We start from the raw sequence: 22182 nt of genomic DNA on the forward strand, positions 1-22182 counted from the left end.
AATGCTGAGCTGGGATTGTCTTTCAGATTTATGTGGATGCTGCTAATGTTGCATCATCAATCCTACCAGTAAGAGTTGGGTTAGAGCCAACACCACCCTTCTCTTCCAGATTCTTGAAACAAATGTTGCTGAGGGCCTTGCACAGAAACAGTGGTGGTATCCCATGAGGTCCTAGATTTATTTCAAATATGGCAGGATACTCCAAGAAGAGAGCATTCCAAGTCATTTGCCATCAGATGTCATAAGACTTTTGTTCAGAAGGCTCTCCCACTTGGCAGGTACACCTGGGGACAGAACAGTGAGCAGGTTACTCTCTTGGTGGCACAAAGTATTCGTAAGTTGTTCACCATGCCAGTTGCATTTCTAGAGGGGAGTGAGGTTCCCCTGGTTCCTTAGCTGGAAGGAATCTCAATTGAGTAGTTTCACTACGTTGTTTTGACTCTTACAGATCTTTTCAACATGTGTTCTTTCTCGGTAAACCTCCAGCAAGTCCACTGAGCTACAGCAGAATTGATCACCAGAGTTCTTTGTTGTTGAATTGAACTCTATTGACTGGATTTTACTTCAGTTGAATTCTTCTGTCCAGAGCAAGACTGGGCCTGTGCTGCTTGTACCATTATACATGTCTGTGTTCTTAACTGGATAAGGATTTGAGCTGTATCTTGCTGTGGAGATGCCCTTACTGGCTGCAGAGCTCAAGCTCTACTGATGGCCCCCAGAAATGTCTGTGTTAGTCTCTTTTGGATCTTCATCTGTGTTTGTAAATGGAGGTTGTGGATGCTTACAACTTTCTAGCCCATGTAGGGATGAAAGAGCAGGACTCATCATGGACACCCAGGTTTCCACTGTCCCCAGCAGTTCCTCCAGCTCCCCCTAATGTGTTGCAGAGTTGCAGCAGTGAAGGACTGTGTACTTACATGGGGCTGAGGGAAGTGTGTGATGTTGCATGGTCTTGCTCTCTTTAGTTTTGACCTCCTTGGTTTTATATATATTTCCTTGGAAACTTCAGAAAAAGTGTTTTGGGGACTGTCTCTCATTTCCTTCTATATAATACTGATTTTTTTTTTTCAAACTGGGAATGGCTAACTAGTCAATTACTGATTCAGATAGGAGCATTTTTCCTGCTTTATTGTCAGTTTTAGCTTCCATAATCCAAAGAAGGAAGGGAAAGGGTGTGTATAGCAGAGATCACAGTGTTAAGTAGGGACAAGGCAGCTCTGTTGTGCTTAAAAAACAGGAGGTTAATTAATTGGGATTCCCTTACCTAGCTTTTCATGCTCTGTTCTATAACAGCAGCCTCTGTTCTATAACACTCATTTGGTGTTTCACATCCACTAGGGGAAGGGACCAGGGTATCTAAAATCCTCCTCTTAATTCAAGCTCTGTGAAGGAGTTGACTATGGAGGGAAGTCAGAAGTTAAATATTAAGGGAATATTTGATGTTAATAATAACACCTTGTATCTCTTCACCAGGACAATTCAGAATTAGATCACGTGGGAGGTTGTATTCACCCACATCACGGGAGCATGTGTGACCCACTATGCCTGACTGTAACAGGAAGATCAGAAAACATTCTTTATCTTAAAGTAAATCTCAAGGTGTTTTGTTTTGCTTTGTTTTGGTTTTTTCTCTTAATGATATCAGGATACCTAGAAAGGTGTGAATCCATGCAACTTTTCTATAAGTGTACTCAAAATAATTTGTATGAGTGAAACTGTTTTAAGTCAGAGCAAAGTTCTCCAAAGTCCTAATGGTGATTTAATTGTTACTTACAACGTCGATGTTCTAGGTCATGCCAAGCAATAAGTGCTTTTGTACTGTCAGTCTGAGAATGTTTTCTGTTAATCCAACTTTGTATTTTTTAGATGTCTTGGAGGGCTGGCAAAAGCAGCTGTTAAAGAGAAATGAAAATCCATTCCTTAAAACTTTTCATCATACTTTGAGGAACAGAGTATTGCTATAATGACTTGAAAGACTAGGTAACAGTGAGAAGAATAATAGCCATTTTCTGCTTCTGGGGAGGTGCTGTTGTAGCAACTGTGGGAGGCCAGTTTTCTGTGTGTATGCAGATATAAAGGGTTGATGGTGTGTTGCTGGGCCAGAGCACAGGATGGGAGGATTTTCACAGAATCACGGAATATTCTGAGTTTGAAGGGACCCAATCTTGACAAGGGTCATCAAGATTTTGGGAAACCGTGTTCAGAAATCAGTTGTGATGTTTCTTGACTTGTGTGTTACAATTCCTGTGAAGCACAGAAGTGCAAGAGGCATTACAAAGAGGCTAGAAACTATTATCTTCTTACCTACTGCTAAAAAAATGGGGGGTTTGAAATACTAGAATGTAAAGAAAGAAAGCTGGGCAACCTTGCAGGATTTCTCTAGAAAGCTGGAAGACTGACAGTGCTTTGATTAACATCCTCACTAAGTTTGGGGAGTAGGATTTTTAATGTAAAAGGAGAGTAGCGAGAGGTTCTCAAATCCTGGTGATTTTTACATGAGGTGTGTTTGCAGCATGCTACAGTTCCTAATAGCATTTGCTGTTGTTTACTGTAACAGTGCTTGAGTATGGAAGATTTCTGATTTAACTGATTTAACTTTTGATTTAAAAATTCGTTTAAATTTATCAAAATCACCATTCTGCATATGGCTTTTCCATGGGCTCCTTCCTCTCTAAGTGTGAGCAGCTATTAAACAATATCTTGTTCCTTCTGTCACAGGTGTGGACATTGTCAGCGCCTCCAGCCAACTTGGAATGATTTGGGAGATAAATACAACAACATGGAAAACCCACAGGTCTATGTTGTTAAAGTGGATTGTACTGTAGATATTCCACTGTGCTCTGAATTTGGCGTGCGAGGATACCCTACGTAAGTACAGAAAGAAGTCTGCTCCTATTTTTCTTTTTTAGTTTTCCATGGTCCTCTGCCAATTTCTTGACGCTAACTTCTAAGCTATATTTTTGCTGGGTTTCATTGTAGCCCTTTGGACCTGCTATGTTAATTTTAAGCCTTTTTACCATGTTGCCAAGTACCATGAGATACATAGTACTCTTATGCTTTTTGTTTGTTTGTTTGTTTGTTTGTTTTTTTAAAGAAGCTGTTTCATGTCTTGGAAGGTGGCTGTGTTTAACTGAAGTCCAGAATTTTCCTGTTCTTTTCTCTGGGAGTATCTCTTTCTGAAGCAACAGTACATTGTGCAGCTGTGGTATGCATGACAGAGCTGGTTTCTACTAGCAGTACTTTAAAAAATAACTTGCCACAAGTTTGTCAGTACACTGCACCCTTCATATTTGTATTATAGGTGATCTCTTAGATTCTTAGTGAACTTAGTGCTCATAAAGCAATAAATTAATGGTATCACTTAGCATAGTGGTGGTGATACTGTGTGGACTTTTTTCTAGCTAAATTTGCTTATACTGATCTAGTATTTTAAGGTTATGTTTACGCTGTTATCAAGGATGTGTGTCTTACTACCTCAGCTTTGGTAGGCAGAACATGGTCTAGAGTATGTATGAGAGATCAGTGCCTTTGGGTTAGATATGTGTTCCCTTTTAAACTGCTGAAAAGGAGCAAAATAATTTATTTTTCACTTGTGTCATCTTTAAATCTTCTTGCAAATATGGATGGGATCCTTTCAACTGCTTTATTAATTACTCATCTGAGTGGGGATAAGTGGAGATTGTAATAATCTGTAGCCCTTCCACAGCCTGTATTTTTCAGTTTCCTTCCTTTTGCTCACTTTGTCTGGTGCTTTTGCCAACCCCAGCAACAGCCTGAACTTTTCATTCGCTCCTGGCTGCACCCACTTGGATGCAGATGAGTGTGACTGAGTAGAAGTTTAGAGTTATAAATAATATAGTCCTTGATGAGATAGGAATTGTTCGTAAGGGCAGTGCGTGCCTTAGTTCCACTACAAATACCAAGAAAAAATTAATATTACAGTTTTGCTTTCATATCTTCAGGAGTGAGCACTGGTTGTCATTGCATATTTGCGTAGATTGTATTGTGGTGCTGTTCCTCTTAAAATAGGGTGGCAGAGATTTTTGAATAGGAAAAAAATCAATGGATATGTAATTGCTGGAGGGTTTTTTCCCTCCCTCCTCTTTAAGGTCATTGAATATACTGGAATAGTTACTGCTTGCTTTTATCTATTTGAAAGGTAAAAATAATAAGGCAGTCATCTGCTAGGTATAGAAATATAGCAATGAAGGGGAATTCGTGGTATTAGCTCTCTTCCTGTCTGAATCAGTTTTGAACTAGCTTTTTTCTAAAAACCTCCAGCAAGGGAAATTTCACAGCTTCCTCAGTCTCAAGTCCAGGATGTGCTGATCCCTACACTGCTTTTTCAAACACCTGTCAAAGGAAAGGCTGCATCCCCTTTTCATCTCCTCAGAGAAAAAGTGGCTGAGCAGGTCCTTGCACTTCTTAGTACAGTTGTCTCAGGATTGTTTGGTGCTGCAAAATAAATACTCTCTCAACTGAACTAGAGAAAACTTACTTGTTTGCAGAAAATAAAGGTGCAGGTAGCTTTTTTTTAAGGTGTTACCTGAATTTTTTTTGTTACTTTTCAAAAGTATTGCCAGCAGGTGTATTTTAGATGTTCTTCTTTTTTGTTTTTGTTGCTTCCTTATTATTTTGACTTTCTGTCATCACAAGGAACATTCAAGAATATCTTGAACAGAAATGACAGTGGGAGCTCCTATTTCTTTTGAATGGACTTGCATTATGTGGTTTTTCAACACTTTCATATGTTAGTATCTTTCAACTGTGGAACAAGAGAGAGAGAAACATTTCAATAAACAAAAGAAGCAGTACAAAATGACAGCTTGGCAAGGGGAACTGAGGGCTAGGAGACAGTCATAATTGAAACTCTGATTTGCTTTAAAAAATAAGACTAGGTCAGAATTCAGCATTACACCTTTATCAAATATACTTCCAATTTTAACTTAAAATTTATTAGTAGAAGCTTTAAGTAGTTTATGGAAAAGTTTTGATAGCAATTATTAAACATTACAATCATGAAGTCTGAATGCCTACAAGCAGTCACTTAACTTCTTGTCCTATTGACTTGTCTCAGTGTGTTTTTAATCAGTTTAATACCACATGAAAAGCCCTACACTATGAGAGCAGTCAGGAAACAAAAGGTGAGAAAGAAATTCCTGGGAAAATAAGCATTAGATATTTTTCCTTTGGTGATGGAGAGAGGTGAACAAAACAAAATTGATGCTCTTTGACAAACTGAATTAGGATTCATAGAACTGAATGCTGCAATTTTTAATTTGCTCTTTCTTATTGATCAAAGTAATATTACACCATGCTGATTTTTAACTTGGTATTTCTTTTTTTCTCTTTTTAAAATCTCCTTAAAGCTTACATGGGAATGAAAAAGGGTCCTAAGCTCTGGCCATGACATTTCAATCTGAAAGGGATTCCTGATGCTGATGTTAACAGTCAAGAGATCTCTTACTGCAGCCTGAGCTGTATTGCCATGGATTAGCAAAGCACATTATCTTCCTGAGAATGTTTCCTGTGTGAAAATTTTTGCCTCACTCTTCTCTACATTTTGACCCTTTAGGCTAAAGTTGCTTAAACCAGGACAAGAACCTCTGAAATACCAAGGCCCTAGGGACTTCCAGGCACTGGAAAACTGGATGTTGGAGAAACTAAATGAGGAACCATCTGTAAGTGAAAAGGAAATAAGAAAAGGAAATACTCTTTTCTGCAGGCTTACTTATCTATCATTTCTTTAAGTTAGGTTTCAATTTCCAGGAGGAGATCTGCTCCTGAGGATAAAAGTCAGGTTGCAGTATCAATCTGAAACAGCTTACATGTAAGTCAGAGTAGTAATTAAAACTGTCATCCTGTGACCTGCTCCCTGCTTCCTGCATTTAAAACTGCAGTACATAATGCAGTTTTAATGCTTATACTTTTGATGTTTTAAGACACAGTCCTTGCTGTCATTTCACTTGACACCTGTCGGCCATAATGTTTCTAGAATAAGAAAAGCAATTTAGCTCTAATACATTGTAAATTGCATTGTGTTGGGCTTAATTGCCTCTTAAAACATGGGTGCCATCTTTAGCTCAGTTACTTTCTGATAATGTTGTGGCCTAAAGAAAAGTTTTAAAATGATCAATTAAGTAAGATAAGCTAATACCCTCACTAGGGAAATCCTTAAGTTCAGGGGCAGCATTCACATATGGGAGCCAAGCCTTGCCTAAAATTAAATTTGTGATTGCTGTTTCTAATCAAGAGAAGGCATTAGTGGTTGCTGAACCAGTTAGAATGTGATTATATTTAAACAAACGTGGTGTTTTTAATAACTAAAATTAAATGCTAAACTATTTTAAGAAAGGCACTTTGAGGTTCTTAAAAAATTCTTTTCAGCTCTAGGGTTAGAGTGTAGAAAGTATTCACTTGCTTTTGCTGAAATGCTCATGAGTTTCTTACAAGTTATAGGTTTGAAGTGTTTGCTCTATTTCCATTGTCTTCATGGAGGCATTAGTTAGACAGCATTTCTTCTGGCATTAGGGGAGCAGAAAATAGCTTTTGCACTATTTTTAAATAGCCCAGAGACCACTGAAACGGGTGTGGTGGCAGTTGTGGCTGATGTGTGATGCTCTGCAGGAACTGTTATATAATTTAAGCGTGTTAATATATGGTGATGCAATGAATACTACAGCAATTACTGTGCTCAGTGACTGTACTACAGTGCAGTGAATGACTGGTATTCCACAGACTCTGCTAGCTCTCTTTTATGTGGCAATCGTTTTCACCTTTTGCTATCAAGTAGTTGTTTTTTAGGACACATTAGGTAGCTAAATCAGGCTAAATAAGAACATTGCTTTAGGAATTTAAAATTTCAGAGTCTATGGCACTATCACAGAATGGTGTAATGCAGGAAGCAAGTGTTGTGTATTTGCTGTAGAAGAGAAATAAAAGTTAATTTTTCTCATGAATAGGAGCCAGGATCTGATGTGGAACCACCAAAAGCCCCTGAACCTAAGCAGGGAATGTATGAACTCTCAGCAGACAATTTCAAGATGCACATAGCAGAAGGTAACTGTTTTTTCCAAAGAAGAGAAACTTGGTTACAGAGACATTAGTAGTGGGAAGACTGCACCAGAAATGTTAATTTTCAGGGTACCTCCTTCCCACTTTTTTTTCCAGTAATACCTAGTGAAAGAGGACGAAACTTCAAACTATGTAAAAATGCTCTGGTTGAATTACATATTGCAGACTAGGAGAAAGCTTAAGCAGAGCACTCAGAAGGCAGTAAAATTATGGCTGCTAACCCCAGGGAAGAGGCTAGTGGGGCTTGTTCGACTGAACCGTCTCTTCTCATGAGTTCCTTGCTCAGTCACAGCCTTGCCGCTTTGTGTTTTTGCAAGTCCCGTTTCCTCCTTCCCTAGGTGCTGGCTTGTTCTTCCTCCCAGGCTGTTGTTCTGGATAAGTATAATCCACCCTCTTCCTCCTTCCAGCCCCCATCCCACTCCAGTCTGGCCCTTTATTTGATATTGTTTAGCTTCCTTCCTCCAGAATTTAATGTGGGCAAAACACTTTGTCTCTTCAGCTATTTTAAAAAATATTTTGTCTGGAAGATTTAAAATTAATGCCAGGAGGGATACCTAATATGGGAAATTTCACCCCTCACATAACAGTTTTTAGACAATGAGCAAAATCTTAGAATACAAACTTTGGGCTGGCATGACAACAGAGGATCCTGCTTTCTCCATCTGTTATCCAAAAAGGAAAGGCTGGATTAAATTAAATATTTGCCCATTTGATATCACTAGGAAGGTAGAACTAGAACTTTTTTAAGTAACCATTAGCTGATTAGAAATATTTTCATGTGTAAAACTGCATTTTGTGCAGCTAACTTAAAATTTCCCAGCATGTCTGGCTCAATGCGGAATTCAATCAAAATTCTGAATGAATTTTCCTCGAAGCCATCAGGGAGATGCTAAGCATTTGTCAACTTAATCACCTTCTCAGACTGTAAAGTTCAGTGCATTGCAGATATTTTAATATTTTTATTATGTATTCATTGGCCTTCATAGAGGAGACATTCTCATGGCCATTTGTGATAGTTAAGCAGGTTTATGATCATCTGTAAATCTGTTGTCCTCTCTTGACTCCAATTACAAGAAGTTCAGTGCTTGAATTGAACATGAAGCTTAGCAGTTACACCAGCAAGGTTGACTTCTGTTCTTAAATAGCCTCCTTTTACCTTTTTGCTGCTCTGGGAAAAAAATAAATGATATTGTTTTCTATTGAGGAGAGTATGTCAATGTACATGGTAAAGAATTGCTGATTTTGATGAGATATTCTTATTAACTTGTGGGAAATTTAATTTTGCTGTCTACTTGACCAACACAGAGCATGTCAATCAGTTTGAAAGTCTTCCACATGCAGACCAGTTAAGTTAGAGTACACTATTATTGCAGTTTGTTTCCTAGTTATTTTGTGCTGCCTTGCCTCGGACCTTCTGTTGTGGACAAGCCCTCAAACTAGAAATGAATTCAAGTAATACCAGCCCCAAAGCAGTCTTCAAAGGATTATGAATAATTCTATTAAAAACAGCTTTTCTCCAGTTGCTGGTGTTTCCTGCAAATAATTTTGATTTTTTACCTTGTTCTAATTAAGTTCATTTTTATTTCATTTAAAAGAGCCTTGCCTTGACGTGTGCAAAAATGTGCAGCAATTTGAATTAATTAATCTTAGTTGAAAGAAATTGCATATTCTGGTACTTCGCAATCAATAATACACTTTTAAACTAAACATTAGTAGGAGATAGCACAGAGACTCTCTTCTGCATAAAATACCACGAACATCTACTAAGAGTAGACGACATGAAAATTCAAAGAGCAGGGCAGAAAAAAGAGAATGGAAAACCGAACAATAATTTTTAGGTAATTCATGGACTTAAGCATTTGTTAGGAAACACCATTGCATCAAGTTGAAGTTTAATGCTTTAATTTATGCTGTTATCAACATATTCCTTGGTAGTTCTTTCTACTCTGTAACAGGGCAACTGATTGACACAGTTGAGTTAAACACTAAGGTAAATGGCTAGGTTAAAAATATCAGTTTTAATACCTCACTTGTTGGCTTGAGATTGTGAAGCTGTTTGGATTTTCAGGAAATTTGGCAATGCTGTGGGACTGCATACAGTATTGAAAACCTAATTGCTGAAGTATTTTGTCCTGGCCTTTGATTCACAGTGTTTCCTATCTTTAACTCAGGAAATACCATGATAAATTTGCAGCCTGAGATTAGTACCTCAGCTTTAATTGCAGCTAAGTTCATTCCAAAGGAACTAAATATTTTTTTTTTCTTTTTTTACTTAAAAGGTAATCACTTCATCAAGTTTTTTGCCCCTTGGTGTGGTCACTGCAAGGCTTTGGCCCCAACCTGGGAACAGCTGGCTCAAGCCTTTGAGCATTCGGAAACTGTCAAGATTGGTAAGGTAGGTGAAGCACTCTTAGTCTGAAAATATGGTTTGTATCAATGTATGTTTCAGCCAAGAATCATGCCTTTTGTGCTATGATTTGCAACTAACAATTGTTTTGGTTGTCACCTCTTAAATCCTTTTATAGTCATACTTCGTATTTTAATTTTGAGACGGTCTTTTTTCTTTCTCACACATCTGCAGTTAACAGGACTCCCCCATTTTAAGCAAAGCCTCCTTGCAAACCCAGCTGCCTCTCTGCACTTCAGAGAGTTGGGAATAAGTCTAATACTTCAGATGCAGGGAGTAATATTTTGAGACTTGTTTTTATTATGCATCTGCTTTGTCAGAACTTGATAGACTTCAGTATTTATTTTGAGTGGGAAAGTGACTTCTGATTTGTTCTTTGCAGCATTGCATTCCTTAGCAAGATTTAGCCCTACTGGGTATTTATGATGAATTATTTCTTTTTTGTTTTCCTCTTTTTCCCCATAAAACTTTTAAAAGGTTTCAGGGGGTCTTACACCTTAAAAATTGATATCTTGTCCTGCTTTACTATTTTCCTTAGGGTTGATAACCAGGTTCTGTGGTGTATTTACCATGGGAGCTTGTTACTTGTACGTGGAGTGACTTCTGTGCAGAGGTATGGAGGTGGTCTGGCAATTGCAGTTACTGGCTTTATTTGCTGACCCATACCTAAGTCCAGGTGGCTCATGACGGGAATCCCTCTGTATCTGCCAACAGTGGAAATCGGACCGGGCTCAACTCCCACATCCCTAAACTTTTACAGTGGTTCCACTGATCTGAAATATTGCATGGCAGCAGTGTTGTCAGTCCTGCAGAGGGACTGTGCTGTCTCCCCTGCCTCTGCCCTCGCAGCACTTTCAGCTGTAGTAGGAGGGATGAGCTTGACTTCTTCATTTTTTTTTTTTTAAATGCTTTTGAAAATGTGTTAATTCAGGTATGCTGCACGTGCACAGCGCAGGTCAGCACAGTTGAACTTTAGAGGAGACATAGATATACATGTATATATAAGCACAGTTGGACTTCAGAGAAGATGCACATATATATATTTTCAGACCTGGTGGATATAGATTCCCTCTGAGAATAAAATGTCAGAAGCTATTTTTCCTTTGAAGCTTTCTGTACTTTTTGATACCCTTGTTTGCTGTCTTATGAAAACATTGCTTAACTTAAGTATCTTTCTGAAGTTACCATTCTCTGGTACCCAGAGAAAAATAAATTTCCAAAATTTCTGTTGTAATCAGTTGGCTGTGGTGTTTGCAGATCATATTACTGAGAGTTGCTATTTAATACCACCACTAAGAGTGGTCTTGATGCCTAGACAATTTTGTGTAACTGTATAACTTGTGAAACATCTCTTGAAGCATGTCTTGGCTAAGATTTTAAGTCTGTAAGTAAACAGGAAACACAACTGTTCCTAAGAAGGTTGAACCATGACTTTCATCTAATCTGGGGGAATAGTGTCTTAACACTGTTTAATCTTTAGGATTGATCTTCAGCAAAAAGCTTATGAACTAGTAACTTTACAGACTGGTTTGTGACATACTAGAATTGAATGTTGCTATGCACTTGGAGCTTCCCTTGGAATACAGTTAACTTGCTAGCTGTTGACGTGTCTTCTGAAATCTTTAAAGAGTAGTCTTAAAAAGTGGGTGAGCCAGTATGTTTTCACTTTAAAGCTCTCTCACATTAGTGTTTTTGTGTCTCATTGTCCACTGAGCACTGATTTTATTAGCTGAGAATAACAAGTGCTTTTTAATTGAAATATTTAATTATGTCTCCATTGTTCTTTGTAACTGCTACTACTTCCTTCTAGCCATACCTCCCTCCCCGATCTCTCCTTAAAAAGAAAAAAATAAATCAAATATACACAGAGCCTCCCAATTATACAACCAAACCACTGTTTGGAAGGCAGACATAATCATTGTCAAGACAGTACTTGGTACTGAGTTTTGCCAAGCCTTGTATTGCTTGTTCCTGTATTTTTCTGAGCTTTTAAACAAGGAAGGCTGTGATGCTTGTTGTATGTTTATTTTAGGCATTGAATAGTTTGGGGTTTTATTCCCAAAATGTAGGTCGACTGTACCCAGCATTATGAAGTCTGCTCTGAAACCCAAGTTCGTGGTTATCCCACACTCCTCTGGTTTAGGAACGGTGAAAAGGTGAGTCTGACACTTCAGCAAAAGATTGCACCATTTTTCTCTGAATAATATTTGGACTATGCTTACATTCTGGAAAAAAAAATCAAGTGGACATATACAAAACTCTGCTTGTGAGAGAAGAGATATTGGAGGTTCATTTGGGTACTAGAAGAGGTAGACTTTGTCCACAGATACAAGTTAACGATTTTTGCTGTATTTTGCAAACAACTGCTATAATGCTCATAAACCTGTAAGCAGTATCTCCAGTTAGGCTGCTGTGTGAGAGAATTCTGGGTTTACTTTATCATAGTATTTTATTTCCTATGGAACACAAAAACATAACTGAAATAGAAATAATAATAAAGTATATAATTTTCACAATGTGTATCAGAAGGTTCTCATCTCTAAGTGGTGCCCATCTGCTGAGTGATGTCTAGAGATGCAAATTTTCCTTCTTATATAAACTGGAACATTTCACATGACACTGCGAGTGAGAATCTTGTGGGCCCAGTTGACATTTTTCCTTGCAGCAATTCAGAGAACTAAAATATTCTGAAATTATGGGGAGATAAAATATTTATAAATACCACATACATGAACAGCAGTAAATAAACATATTATAAATTGTAGTGTTATTTATACTATGTTTCACAATTTCAAGATTAGTTAAATATATTCAATGGGTATTAAAAACAGGCCTGCAAGAGAACCCAGGACTACACTTTTAGCTCTTACCTGCTAAGTTCTGGGCAGGGAGGAAGGAAGAGGGGGTTTTCTCCCATTCATCTTGCATTCCTTTTTGAACATGTACAGTATCAGCAATGTTAACTTTTGCTACTCAGTACAGTTTAGTGGCCACTGCTTATGGCGATTTTCTGGCATTCTAAAGAGAAGCTGGCCCTAAGTACATATCAATGCATGTGAGGTTTGGTATAAGCATCCCTTTAAGATCAGACACTCTAGGGAATTTAAATGAAGCAGCCCCTGTGTTTTTGAATCCCAACCAGATTCACATAAGTATGCAGCCTTGTGACCTCTCAAGGGACACGTCAGAAGCACAACTGGAAGCTGAAGGAGTGGTCAAATCAAGCATGGTGCTACATCCAAGGCTAGAGGTTTCCAGTTAATTGAACTTCTAGTTAAACTTTGTAATAACTGAAGTTGGAGTTCCTTGGAGTTATTTGAATCAAGAGTGCAGTGAAAGAAAAAGAATCACTGCTGTTGTATTTGGTAAACCTGAACCTTGGCCATTAATCTGAACAATATATTTCAGATGACATCAAACTCTCTTTCTCCACTGGCAGTGTGGCATTCCTTGGTGGAATACTGCCACCACGGTCCCATCTTCCTCCATGGGCTGATACAACATATTTGAAAAAAGCACAAAACAATCTCAACAATTTTCCAATAATCTGGCCCAGAAATTCCTGAAAATCTTGCTGGCAGCTATGATACTGATGAGTAAAGAGAAGGAGGAGAACTGCTTCAGTCATCCAGCCTTGCCTGTAATACCTTCATCCCCTTTGTCATAACTGAAGTCTGGCATCACACCACTGCTCTTGGTGACATGCCGCAGATACCCTGGGAGGAACCAGTGGGTGCTGGCCCTGCCCTGTTGACATGGATACAAACGAACAGGTACAGGCTTCTTGCTCCTTAGTGACTGACACCCAGTGCCAGGAAAGGGGCAATAGTTACAGGTAACATTATCAATTACAAAAGAAGAGAAATGTGTAGAAAGAGTTTCAATGATAAAGGAAAGTTGAAGAGATGTCTGTTCTTCCTTCCAACGTATGGAAGATTGTATGTTGTTTCTTAAAGAGGCCTCATCTGCAAGAGGAGATACATTTTGCAGCCCACACACACCACATGGGACCACATATCAAGAATTCTGTCTAAAATGGATATATAATGCCTCAAAGTTATGATCTCTCTTCTGAACAGAAAAATTAGTGCTTGTTTTCACAGACAGCCCTGAGGGCAATCATGCAAGAGCCAGTTTGGAGAGGGCTGACAGTGGATTTGAGGCTAGAAGCTGCTCACAACTGCTCCGATTTCTTGTTCTGACAATCTCATGATTGTCTTGTTCTCTAGATTTGTGAAAGTACCTGAAATATGGGGAAGCATCCAAGCAAACTGTGACCTCAAAGATCTGGCTGGCTGACAGCTTTATGTACAGGTCAAAAAATAGGATAGGATTAGACTTTTGTGAGAGTAGTGCCATTGGAAATGTATGCCCTGCTGCAGGCTGCTGTAGTCTCTTGCTCCCAGGTGAACTTAGGTGCCCAGAGTACATTGCCTTACTTATTTGGGTTTTCCAAGGATTTGTGGCAAGTGTGTAGGCCAGAGGAACGACTGTGTAGTCCAGTGACATGCAAGTTAAGGTTTTCAGCCCTGTCAAAGCATTGTGTAGAGCTCACAGGCTAACAGAGACCACACCCAACCACACTGGGTATTTTATTTTTCCTTGTAGTAGCTATAGGTTCAAAAAAATAAAACTTTGAAAAAGCTGACTAGGGTGAGACAAGAAGGTGAAAGTGGAAAAATTTCAAAAATTTGCTTCTGTTTCTAAAATACCTTTCATTTCAAGGAAATTTTAGATAGTTCCCTTTGCTTACTGAAGAATCTATGGCAAAAGCTGAAGACGTGGAGTGAATAGAATGTCATAGATAAGTTTAAGAACTAGATAATCATATTTATTATTACTATGCTTACACTTGGCAATCTTATGTTTTGCTGGTAATTATTTATTTGCTACATTAACTGCATATAGAAGGTTGCACAAACTATTTGATAATTGTAGGGTGACCAGTACAAAGGGAAGAGGGACTTCGATTCCTTAAAAGAATATGTGGATTCCCAACTACAGAGCTATGGGAAAGAGCCACCAGCAGACAAACCTGCTGAGGCCTCACAGCCACCACCTGCAGAGCCCACCCATGTTGAGGTAAGTGCTCCTGTGCTCTGCAGCAGTGTAAAGTGTTCAGACTGTTTTAGCAGTCTGCCTGAGTCTTACATGTGTTTTTCTCTCTCTGATAGCTTGACAGTTTCTGGATGTAAACGGTACCAAATACTTTCCTGGTTATTTTTTTAGTCATTAATGAGTGGAATCAGATCATAAAGCCTAGAGATACTTTTATTAACCTGATGAATTGGAGAAGGAAAAAAATCTGATTCCTATTTTATGGTTGCAATAAATTGGTTAGATACAGGCATAAATGTGGTCATTTTGGCCCATGGAACTGCTGGCACCTGGGTTTGTATGATAGCATATTTCATCACTACAGAGATGAACATTTTTTGCAAGATTATCACTTGAACCCAGGAGGCTGATGCACACTGCCAAGCCCCTAAAAAAATCCAGGACGTAATTACAAATCTATCTGCAGAAACAATGAACAAAGATTCTGAAGACCAGTACCAGTATGGTAGGGTAATGTGCCCTGTGACAAGAAAACTCCTTGGGGTTTGGAGACTTATTTTAATCTTGGTTGTAGGAGCTACAGGCTTTAAAGTGTTACCAAGGAATTGGTGTGAATAACCTTTGTGCAGTTGTAGTTCATGTAATATAGTTTTCTGTCTTTTCTAATCCCTTTGGCTTTTCATCTGCCATCTTTCTTGGAGATGAATGAAAAGTTGGTGGGGCTGAGAAGTTAGGGATGGATTTCAAGCACAATTTTTCATGAAATGTGCAGAACATACTTTCTGCCTATAAAATAAGGGACAGGGATTTACACTCCCTTGTGATATAGAATGAACTTAAGTAATTAGGCATCAAGATTATGAATACAGTTTGTATGCAGCTTCTTACAGGAGAATATTACCCTTCCCAGCTGACTTTTCCAGCAGCATTACTCATCTTGCATAAAGTGGCTTACCAAACATTACAGACCACATAGATTTGCAATTTTCATACTCTTCAATTTTTATTTTTTTAATTGACCTCATATTTGGAAGATCCCAATGAGCTGGTGTTAGTACAATGCCAAAAGTAATTAGTTGCCTTTCTATTTTTATAGAAATAACACAAACCACATGTGACACAAATTCCCACTTCTGCCTTGCATTCACCAGCACACACACAAGCAGGAAAGGATTGTTGGGGGATTTTTTTGCGAAATAATAGTAGACATAGTGTAGGACTCAACTTGTCCTTGCAACTTTTATCTTCAGACCCCTTGATTTTGTTTTCATGAATTTTGAAACAAGGGGCCAGCCCCTGTAGCCAGCAAACACTGACTGCATTTGCCATGAGTTGACCACAGCTGGTACCACAGGCAGCAAAAGCAATGAGGTCCCACTGCAAATTTGTGTCCCAGTGTTGAGCCCCTACTTGGATTCCCTCATGTCTTACATAGCCCAAGTACTTGCCAGCCCTTTTGCAAAAGCTGTACTTTTATGTCCGTGAGATTCTCTACTGCCAGACATGGCTAAAATCATTCAAAAAATGATCCAGGTGGATTAAGGCAGCATGACCAGCACATGCTCAGATTGTGATTGCATTAGATGTCTTTTTTTGAGACACAAAGCTAAAACTGAGATATCTGATATTAAATTTATTTTTGTGGTTATATAGTTCACATTGCTATTCAGATAGTAATCTACAGATCCTTAAAATTTGTTTTACTGTGCAAATCATGGGGAAGTTACTTACCAAGTTTTCAAATTTTGTATCTTAGATTGTATATTATGTTTGGAACATCAGGTTTAGATATCCATTTAGAAAATTCAGAAGCATAGAAGCATACTGCTTACTTTTTCCTTCACTTAATTATTTCTGATTATTTAATAATTAGAAAGTATAAAAGTATAATTTCAAATTTTAAATAATTTTTTAGTGGTAATAACAGTTCAACTTAGTCAAATAATTCCATGAACTAACTATTTACAGAAATGTTTAAAGGTAGTGGATGATCTGGATTTTCAAATTTATTTTTGGCTTCATAAAACTTACTGGGATTAAAATAGAATTTATAATACTGTCAGTTGTGATCTTGTTTTTCTTTTGCTTTCATTTGATTTTGAAGCTTTTAGAGGCATGAGAGTTATTTGTTTTTAATCCCTCCCACCCTTAAGGGTCTCACACAAAAAATGAAATTTCAGTTCCATGCTCTCATATGAGACTATAAGCAACGTGCTATCCTCCCATCATTCCCTTGCTGCTGATGTTATCAGGAGTAGAAACACTTCCTGGCACCCATGCAAGTGTGGTGTTGTGATGTCCTCTTGACAGGCAAATCTGTGTTCCTGGTGACAGTTTTTCTTCTGTGCATGCAAGGCAGGGATAGAAAGAACAGAGAGAACAGCTCTTGAGACATCACTTGTGTGCCTGGAATACCTCATTAAAATCTCAGATGGCCATTACCTGCTTGAAGCCAACTCCTCTAAGGGCTGTTCCTTGAAACACAGTGTATTAAATTGGGGTGATTTTTTACAATTACTGAAAATTTGGATACAGGCAAATCCTTTGAAAACAGGAAAGCTTTTTTTCTCCAGTTATGGATGAGATTCAGTGCAAAATATGCTTTTCTCTGCATCTCTCTAGGGAAGGAAAGTAGCTGAGAAGTAAAAGTCAGGTCTGCTGCTGCTACTCTTGTTTATATTACCAATAATATTATCTTTTCCATTTTCAGTTTCCCTTTTAGGAAGGTAAAAGCTCAGTAGGCTGCTGTTATATATACAAAAAGGCTTGACTTTTTTTTCTCTGTCGTTTTTTTGTTTTCTTTTTTTTTTGGAGCAGGCTGCAGTGCTCTCTCTCTCTGAAAAAGACTTTGATGCAACCATTGCCAGGGGGATCACCTTTATTAAATTCTATGCTCCATGGTAAGAAGTTTGCAGCTGCTGCTGTTCAGGATTATTGCTGGTCTAAGCTGTGAGTGCATTAGTTGCTGTAGGTCTTTGAGCTGTAGTACTGTATTTGTTGCCTTGATCTAAACTGCGAATTAGCTGAAGAATGTGTGTGTTGGCAAGAGTTGCAGCACAAAAAAAAGCTCAGTCTGGTTTAGATCTCTTGAGCTGCCTCTTTGTGGAAAGGCTGACGTAGAAGCTTTACCGTGTCAGCCTCCAGGTAATGCTAGGGTAACAAGGAGGGTGAAGCTTTCTTTGCAGGCTCAGCATGCTCCTATCCCTGCATTAGGGTAAGGTGAGGGGAGCACATCATCATATCTCAGTGCTGAGAAAAAAGAGCATGCTAGCCTCAGGGCCCTCTCCTGCCACAACCAGCCTCGCTTGGAAGATTCATTCAAGCCACCAGAGTTTTGATACAGACTGTTGAGCTATGGATAATTAATTGCCTGTTACTCTTCAAATAACTCTCAAAAAACTAATTTGCACAAATGACAATTTTAGGATGTTCTTAGGGTGACCCAAGGTAGAAGTGTCCAATGCAGATGGTGTAGGTGTAGACACCCAATGGAAGGCATTGGGGGGAGAAATGAAAATAATGTCTGGCATCTGCCATTACTGCTGTATCCAACAGAGCCTGGGACCCCAGCTGGGTTAAGACCTCAGTATTTCAAACTTGTAGAACAAGTATTTCCCCAGTTTTCTCACTATTCCCTTTCTGAGAGAAAAATAAAATTTCATGGTTCTCTCTCTGGTTTATAGAACTCGTCTTATTTGTGCCTCCGCTGAATTTAATGAAACTTGCATGCCATCTTGCTCATCCATTGCTGGTCTCTTAGCCAACAGAAGGAAGCCTAGTGTAAGGGGACAGATTAAAATTAAGCTGTATTTCACTGTGTGAAAGATAACACATCTCTGATTTAAACACTAGCATTCCATTAACACAATATATAAAACATAAAAAGATCTTTTGTTTGGGGTACAAAAGACCCCATTACAAAGCAACACAAGCAAATGCAACCCATATTAGATGTGCTCAGGCATAACAAAATATTGCAGTTTAATTTTGACAGTAGGCATAAATGTGTTTCTTACTGCAGGCAAGAGTTACCTGGGAGCATTTCATTTCATGTAAGCTCAATGCTGCAGGCTTTTCCAGTGTCGTCACCCTTTGCTGCTTGAGAACCACTTCTATGCTCTCATCCATCTGAAGGATCTGCTTTTGGATGTGAGCAAGTATCTGCCACCACTGGGTTAAGAAATACCCTACCCATAGCTCTCACACCCCTCATTGTTTGCTGCTCTTTCCTCACTGCCTTTATCCCCTCTGTACTCTGGGAGGGACTTAGAATGAGTCTGTGCCTATGCTGCTTCTGCCCCACCAGCAAAACTGACTGGGAAACTTAGTTCACACCTGTGCTCAGAGCAGCTTCCAGTGTGATTTCTGAACCCAGGGCTTGTTGGCATATCTATTAGTTCGTTATCTGGAGCAACTTTTTCTGGGAAAGTTTAAGATCAAGAAATGCTCCCTTTTTGATTGGTTTTCATTAACAATACCATGTCCCCATCTCATGAGATTCTCATGAGATACTGCTGGATCTCACAGATAGGATCAGTGTTGGATGTTAGGCTGAGAAACAGCAGTTTCAGGATGTAGCATTCTTAAACCAATGTGTGCTGCCTGGCTGCAATGCTCTGAAAGCCACCATTTAGGAAAATGCTTCCTATATTTATGTAGCTTGTATCCTAGTTTTAGCTCTGAAAGTCAGGCTTGTGACTGCCTGTTAGTGCTCTGCATATAAATGACCAGATTCTCTTCCAAGCGGATTAACTTATGTAGGGCTCAGCAAACACTATTATGTTGCCATCTAGTTCTGTCTTTCAGTTAGTTTTGGATAAATATTAATGTTAACTTGCATTGTAAGCACAAAATCATCCTGTTCTAGTAGTTTTTGTGCATGGTCAGAAATGCTTTTATACTGTCACTGTGTATTAACAAGGTGGTTTAAATATACATTGGCTTGCATTAAGAAAACTTTTGCTGAGACATCTTTCATTATTTTTGTAAATGCCCTGATCCAGCCTCAAGGCAATTATGGGTCTGTTTTAATAACCTAATTAAGGTGCAGCTGGCTTAGAACAGAATGAGCAGTGCAGCTTTAAAGTCTAAAGTGCTTTGGGAATTCTTCTTGAAGGCAGTAAGAAGTTCACATTAGGAACTTGGCTAAGCCAAGTTCAAAATATAAACAAAATAAATGCTTTACTATGCATTGGTCAAGGAGGCCATTAGGAACTGGAAGAAATTTAATAGGGATATTAAAATCTCATTTAACTAACTAAACTTGGGCTACATAACTTTACCATAACTGGCATATGCTACCTGAAAACTTAATTCATACTACAGATATTCTGTGTCTTCCTAAAAGAATTTTTGTTTCCAAGAGATCATCTTTTTTTCCAGTTAAATATTCTCTGTGCTTGTCTTTATTTGGCTTCATATTCCTCTGTGGGGTAAAATGTTAATGCACGGACATCTAGAGTACCATTCTAGGCAAGACTAACAAAGGCCAGAAAGTACTTCAGTGCTTAAATAAAATCACTTGTTTTCTTAGCTCATTTACTGACATAATAGTTCAAGGGAGTTGGAGGGCCAAATCATTAGGGGATAGGAAAGGCAGCTAGTTAAACTTACAGCAATTGCAGCAAGACAGCAGAGAGAAAGTGGAAAGTGTATCTGCTAAACAAATCTCCCTCTTTTGTTTCTAGGTGTGGTCACTGTAAGAACTTGGCTCCAACCTGGGAGAACCTTGCCAAAGAGCAATTTCCAGGTTTGACTGATGTCAAAATAGCAGAAGTAGACTGCACTGTGGAACGTAACGTCTGCAACAGATTTTCTGTAAGTGTGAAAGTTCTGAAATGAAGGGGACAGTATTGTGCACCAAATGTTGGAGGCTTCAGCATGCAGCCCAACTGGCTGCTGCACTCCAGGTGCCTGGTGACAGTACAGCTGTGTTAGCCAAAAAGAGGCACCTGCTGACACCATTTCTTTCCTGAACTGTTTGTTCAGACTTGGTTATTCTCATTACTGGACAAAGCTGAAGAAGTCCCTACGTTAGGAAACCTCTCTCTCTGAAAGCACCAGGTAGTCTTGTGGTATCCAATGCTAAATTCAGTTCCTAGAAAGAAAAGTCTTTCAGAGCTGGTAGGCAGACAATTGAAGACAGCTGGAGCTGCCATTCTGAGAGCCTAGATGAACATGTATTACCCCATTCTCTTAAAAAACTTCAGATACTGCAGGCTGCCAATGAAAGTTCTGCTGTGGGTTTGCAACTTAATTGTTGTTGAGCTTATTGTTCTAGAGGGGTTTGATGACTTTTCAGAATCAGGTAAATATGAATGATGGATACAAGTTTGAACATTAATAGCAAGTTTCTTTTGCGTGTGTCTTTTGAAGGTACGTGGTTATCCTACACTTCTGCTTTTCCGAGGTGGAAAGAAAGTCAGTGAACACAATGGAACGAGAGACCTTGAATCACTGCATAGCTTTGTCTTGCGTCAGGCAAGGGATGAATTGTAATAAAAGTCTGGATGCTCTGTCCCTGGCTGTCTTTGTACAGTAGCTGAGGGATTTCTATCTTTGCCAATTTTCAAATAGTGTATTTGGGGGGGTGGGGCTTTTTTTGTTTCTTTGTTTCTAGGAAATTGAATGTACTTAACTTTGGTATCTTCCCTTTGTGTGTGTGTTAGAGACATGCCTCTCTGTGTGTGAAGGAAAGCTAACAAGTAGTTACTGTGCAAATCAAGAGTATTTTCAGCATTGGTAGTTGCACTGCATTTCTGCGTTCCCGCAATGAAGTGTAAATGGTTTCCTTTGAGACCAAAATACGTTAAGAAAACCAACTGAAGGGCAGCAGTAGAATATTTTTGTCTTCAGGTTAGATCTGGTTAAAAAGTAATCCTTACAAACTACTTACCGTTACTAGAAAGGCAAAAGCTACAGCTGTGTTGAGTCACTTTTGCCTCTAGAACTGTACTTAAACCCTATTTGTCTTAATATAGCTGCTGAAAGGTTGAAAACACACACACCGTTGGAAGATACCAGGCCACCATGAGCTGGTTGTTTCCTGTTAATCCTCTCAGCATGGGAGGTCTAGCCATAATGAAAGTGATGGCACTGTAACATGTGCCTGAACGTTACTGATGCCATAGTGTATATGTGTCAGGTGGATTTCCATAGGCTGCTGCCATCCAGCTCCAGAGGCACAACTATGCTCTACTTCTCTAGAGCCAGAGTGAAAAAATAGGTGCTGTTATAACTTCTCCATTAATGGTAAATGATCAGTTAGACTCCAGAGCTGACCATGTGTTTCCTATCCCCTGAATCCAGACATTGTGCTGACCTGCTCCTTAGTCAGAGTACCTAGAGAACAAGTAGTACAATGTTTAATATTTTTTTCCATTCAGCTCTTCTACAGTAGTGACAAATAGTTCCCCCCTCTTCTTGAGCCTTAACGTTTTTCCAAGCTGTAAGCATTGATAAGTTTGAATGCTAGGACCACACACTTTGTGGTGTCTTGGATTATAATATGAATCTATTCTTTGGTGCATAAGATGTTCCATGTTAGACTTAACTGAAAGCCAAAGAATTTACATTGCAGAGACTGTCACGATACAAAGGCAACAGCAAACCAAGGACTGAATTCTGCTGTCTCATGTGCACAG

The 22182-nt window shown here is 38.9% G+C and overlaps 1 protein-coding gene across 1 annotated transcript; it reads left to right on the top strand.

The window, feature by feature from the left end:
• The first annotated feature begins 2692 nt into the window (after nt 1-2692).
• On the top strand, nt 2693-21235 carry TXNDC5 (thioredoxin domain containing 5). Its single transcript, XM_008643442.2, has 9 exons — nt 2693-2868; nt 5576-5681; nt 6963-7059; nt 9354-9469; nt 11551-11637; nt 14420-14563; nt 17357-17439; nt 20227-20356; nt 20915-21235. Exons 1-9 carry the CDS (start codon nt 2780-2782, stop codon nt 21035-21037), a joined length of 975 nt encoding a protein of 324 aa, XP_008641664.1. The 5' UTR covers nt 2693-2779; the 3' UTR covers nt 21038-21235.
• Nucleotides 21236-22182: the final 947 nt, after the last annotated feature.

Source organism: Corvus brachyrhynchos, unplaced genomic scaffold (assembly GCF_000691975.1).
Source record: "Corvus brachyrhynchos isolate BGI_N302 unplaced genomic scaffold, ASM69197v1 scaffold100, whole genome shotgun sequence".
NCBI lineage: Eukaryota > Metazoa > Chordata > Aves > Passeriformes > Corvidae > Corvus > Corvus brachyrhynchos.

Excerpts from the sequence above, each read along its gene's own strand:
- TXNDC5 (XM_008643442.2), top strand. The coding sequence starts at position 2,780 with ATGGAAAACCCACAGGTCTATGTTGTTAAAGTGGATTGTACTGTAGAT. Across the intron at positions 5,682-6,962 it reads AACTAAATGAGGAACCATCT|GAGCCAGGATCTGATGTGGA; the intron begins GTAAGTGAAAAG and ends TCTCATGAATAG. Across the intron at positions 9,470-11,550 it reads AAACTGTCAAGATTGGTAAG|GTCGACTGTACCCAGCATTA; the intron begins GTAGGTGAAGCA and ends CCCAAAATGTAG.